General features: G+C 33.2%; 1 protein-coding gene across 1 annotated transcript in view; it reads left to right on the plus strand.

Annotated features, from left to right (window-relative positions):
• The first annotated feature begins 141 nt into the window (after nt 1-141).
• Nucleotides 142-4,560, plus strand: part of MOB1B (MOB kinase activator 1B) — a 25,784-nt gene continuing 21,365 nt past the window's right edge. Inside the window, exons 1-4 of the mRNA XM_023530850.1 lie at nt 142-158; nt 265-369; nt 1,106-1,176; nt 2,490-2,656. Of these exons, the coding sequence (XP_023386618.1) occupies nt 274-369; nt 1,106-1,176; nt 2,490-2,656 (334 nt within the window). The 5' untranslated portion in view covers nt 142-158; nt 265-273. The remainder of the gene's footprint in view (nt 159-264; nt 370-1,105; nt 1,177-2,489; nt 2,657-4,560) is intronic.

Raw genomic sequence — 4,560 nt, forward strand, 5'->3', positions numbered from 1 at the left:
GAAAAACAAAATAAAGAAAGTGAGGCCCAGATGAGAATTTGTGGTTTCCCATGTAACATAAGAAGAAAATAGCAAAATGAAGAATAGAACCAGAACGTTGTTTTCTTGATTTGCAGTCAAGCCTTACAATTATTGAGATCACTTGAACCTTGATATGGGTATAGCACCACAAAACAAAACAAACATTTTTTAAAAAATTCTGTTTTGTACTTAATATGTAATAGCATTTGTTTCCAAAGTAAGGTTTTATTTTTCTGCATCCAGTCTTAGGAGATGAAAGGATGGGAATGGACATTGAAAGAAAGCTTTGGACATTGCACTACCATTTGTTTTATTACTCTGAGTCATTCTGGTTCAGGAAAAGGAAAGGTAATGAAAATACTAACATTTGCACATTTTACAGTTTTAAAAGCTTTTTTTCACAACTATGATGTTCTCATTTTGCAGCTGTTCAATGATACAGATAGTGGTGATGTTTTGTTATTTTTATTAGGCTTTCACTGTTAAAGAAAAAATAGGCTCAAGAAGGTTGGGTAACTTGCCTGAGATAACATAGCTAATAAGTGTCAAAGCTGGACTTCACAAAATTGAACTCAGATTTTTTTTTTTCTTTCTACACAAGTATAAGGTCTTAACGAGGTAGATTTACTTAGCTTTGTGGAAGACCAACTCTGAGTGAAGCATCTATCTAGAAAACAATTGGAAGCCTAAAACTTCAGAGCAGAGTGGTTCAATAAGTGAATGGTTTTGGGGGTGGGTGAGGCTCTGACCCTCCCAAGTGCAGGCACAGCGGATGTCCCTGTAGTACCCATGTACTCCCTCAGCCTTTTTCAGAACAGCTTGTCACATCATCAGTTGCTGCATCTGTCTGAGGGAGTGTACTTAATTTACACCCTGCCTGAAGACATGCACCATATTAGTCATAGGAGAGCTATTTTTTTTTGGTAATTAATGACACATAAATTAGTAAAATGGCTTTTTGTAAAAAATGTTGGTGAAGTTTGTTTCTCATTAAATTTTGATAAACTAAGGATGAGAAGTAGAAAATAAAATAAACCTCATGCTCAGTAGTTACAATGATCTTTTCTGTGTTTTTATATTTTAGAGATGCTGGGAGAGAATTTGGTGTTTAATGCATTATCTGATTAAAGTGAAGAAGAGTTTCAACACTCTAGTGTGGGTCCAGAAACTGACTGTATCTAGTATTTGACTTTTGGATTTACTCTGAGTACACTGGAAAACCACTGAGTGGTGTTAAACAGAACAACATTATCTAATTAGTGTTTTTAAGGAGATACCTTGGCTGTTGAGTAGAGATATCTGTGAGGGAAAGGAGCAATGTTAGAGTTGAGGAGCATTAATTTACTCTTAAGTATAACACCTGAATAGAGATTTAAATTTAAATGAGAATGCTATTACCTTAGAGTAAAAAATACCTGTTATTTGAATTGGGTATTTGGGTTGACTGTAAGATTCTTAGTTTATCATAAATCCTCAGTATATTCTGAAAGCTCCCCAGGTGAATATAATATGCAGCCATGGTTGAGAACTACCACTTTATCTTGGTGAACAAGGGAGAGATCCTGGGAGTAAGTTTGGGAGAATAGGTGAAAGTTATAGAGAGCTTGGAAAGTATAACTGTTGATTATCTGTCTTTTTTGGAATTCCACTTTCGTATTCATATGTTTAAATGTCTGCATATTTCAGTGGTATGTGTTTAGTAACATTAAACTCTAATTCATTTTTTCCTTTTCCTTTTCATATGAACAGAAGAAAGGAAGTATTGAGAAGGGGTGACTGGGATATAATACAATTTGATAAGATCTTGCTAGCATCAAGAGAAGAATCCGTCTCTTAAAAACTCTTAAAATCATTTCTAAGACTAGTTTCATTTGGTCTACTTAAAAAATATATATGAAATTTGAACAGACCAACCATATTAATGTCTAGCTACTTATCTGCGTATCTGGAATTCTGGATTAAGATTGCTGATGCTTCCTAATTGGGTAGAAGAACATGTAGCCTTTCTTGCTCTAGGATTTTGTGTTTTATTGATATAAAATTGTACCTTTATACTTTTTATACAAAGGAAATATAGTGTATTAGGATGAGGGACTTAGAATAGGGCGAAAAGGAGTAAAATAACTAAAGATTGTCATAGGAGTAGTTTTTCGTTTTTCAAGATTACAACCTATAATCTTGAATTGTTAATTTATTGTGAAGAGCTGGATAGTTACAATTAAAAATTCTTTTTATTCTGGGAAGTTGCAGTAGGAAATATGGAGGTCTGTAGGAGTTTTGGGTATCAAACACAGTAGTTACAGCAGTTATATTGCTGAGATTTAATGCAGCCAGTACAATTTAGGGCTGTTTATTTGTAGACATTTAAAGTCACTGCTACATTATTTTATCTAGTAATAGACTGTAGTAGTTTCTGTTCATAGTCGTGCCTTATATATTGAAGTGCCTTTTTTTTTCTGTCTATTCAGTGGTAGTCGCTCCTCTAAAACATTTAAACCAAAGAAGAACATTCCAGAAGGTTCTCACCAATATGAGCTCTTAAAGCATGCAGAAGCCACACTTGGCAGTGGCAACCTCCGGATGGCTGTCATGCTTCCTGAGGGAGAAGATCTAAACGAGTGGGTTGCAGTGAACAGTAAGTAGCCTTTCTGTTTCTCAGTAGACTCCAAATTAGGTTAGCAGCCTCACTGTGAGTGAGTTTTGGGGTGCTATGTATTTTAGATTTTAGAATCGAGTTAGTAATTTAATATCATACTGTAGTGATACCTCAATCCACTTTAGCTTTTATGTTATTTTATTTCTGAATATGAAATTTTATGAAATTCTTGTCTCCTGTTATAATGAAATGCAAAACATAGATATACTGCCTTCAATGGAAAAAATGATATTAACAGCAAGTAATATTTATGGAACTGTATGTGTCTGGCACTCTGCTATTCTTTCTACATGGATTATTTTATTTCAGCTTTACAACTTTATGATGATGGTACTATTATTATGCCAGTTTAACAAATATAGGAAGCTGAGATAGAAAGATTAGTGATTTACCTAAGTTATACAGCTATTAAATGGCAGAGCCTGGGTTACAATATAGAGCTATAGAATTTCAGAGACTGCACTTTAACTGCTATGCTAAATTGCCTCTTTCAATAGCACACTCAGTTATTTCTATAAAAATGATGCTTTTTTTTTTAAAGAATTCAATAGTGAGCTTATGAAAATAATAAAATATGTTTATAAGATATTCTTAACACCTTGGAAGAAAAACATATAAGTAAAAAGTAAATATATTCTTGGGAATTAAGCCAGAGAAAGTTGGGGAATAAAGTGATACTTTTAATATTCAAAGTTTTTCAGCCTTAGTGAAGAAACTAATAGAACTTTATAATTGGGAGAATTTTATATGAATCTAGTAAAAATAAAATGAAATTTAATTGAAGGCATATACTATATGTCTAGACTTTGATTAACGGAAGGCAAAGTAGTATTTTTCTTGCAATATTTGATGGTATCTTATTGTAATTTGAAATATATCATGGGATTTATAAATTGAACTGCCACCCACTAATAACTTTTAGGAACCTAAAGGATTTTACTGAGATGTCTTAAAACCTTACTGTGACAGCATTTGGATAAAAGCAGTATTTATTGTAATGTGGCTATGCACCTGGACCAAGAGAATTTAATTACTAAAGAAATAGTGATTTTTTTTTTCTTTATTGGTGAGACCCATCTTACTTATAAGATGGTTCTGTGACACTTAAAAGACAATGTTCAGAATAAATTTCCAGTATATGTGTACATCCTTTTTTTGTACTTGTTTGTGTCTTTTTTGTACCATTTGAGAACTTATTTACTAATGTAAAAAATCTAAAGAAGGCAACACTGAAGTTCTGTACATGAGATTCTGACTTGTAAGTATAAAAGCAGATCATCGTTTTCTGTCTGTGTTCTCTCTGTCTCAATTGCCAGAAATGAGTGTCCGTACTGCTGAAATGCTTAGAACTTTAGGAACTTCTAAAATTTCATAGGCACTTTGCAATAATAGCTGGACAAACATTACTTTGATTTGGGCATTAGAACATTCAATTATAACAGGTAATTCTGCCTTCAAGATACAGCAATTGACTGAAATATTGGATTCCAAAATTTTTCTTATTTATAGTATTCTTCCCAAATGACACTTGATGAGGTGAATGGGATTTGAGACTAGACAGATATTTCTGCTCACTGACAGTGATTAAGTAAACATTTTGGGTATGTAAAAAGAGTGAAGGGAATTTGTTGATAAGATTGGCATCTTAATGGCTCTTTGGCTTCATTTCATTTGCCAGATGAAGATAAATGGTAGAAAATGGGAAATCTTGACAAACCCAACAACCAGTTTCATAGGCAGAAACCAGAGCCTGGCTATAAACATTCTGCTGCTAGAAAGAGTGATAGCTTAAAGAAGATAGAAAGAAGGTTCAGGATTTTGAAAAAAGCTAGATGGTTGGCTTATAAATTTATGTGGTACAGAATCCTGAAGCCATTATCTTG

Source organism: Pteropus vampyrus, unplaced genomic scaffold, assembly GCF_000151845.1.
Source record: "Pteropus vampyrus isolate Shadow unplaced genomic scaffold, Pvam_2.0 Scaffold56, whole genome shotgun sequence".
Classification (NCBI taxonomy): Eukaryota; Metazoa; Chordata; class Mammalia; order Chiroptera; family Pteropodidae; genus Pteropus; species Pteropus vampyrus.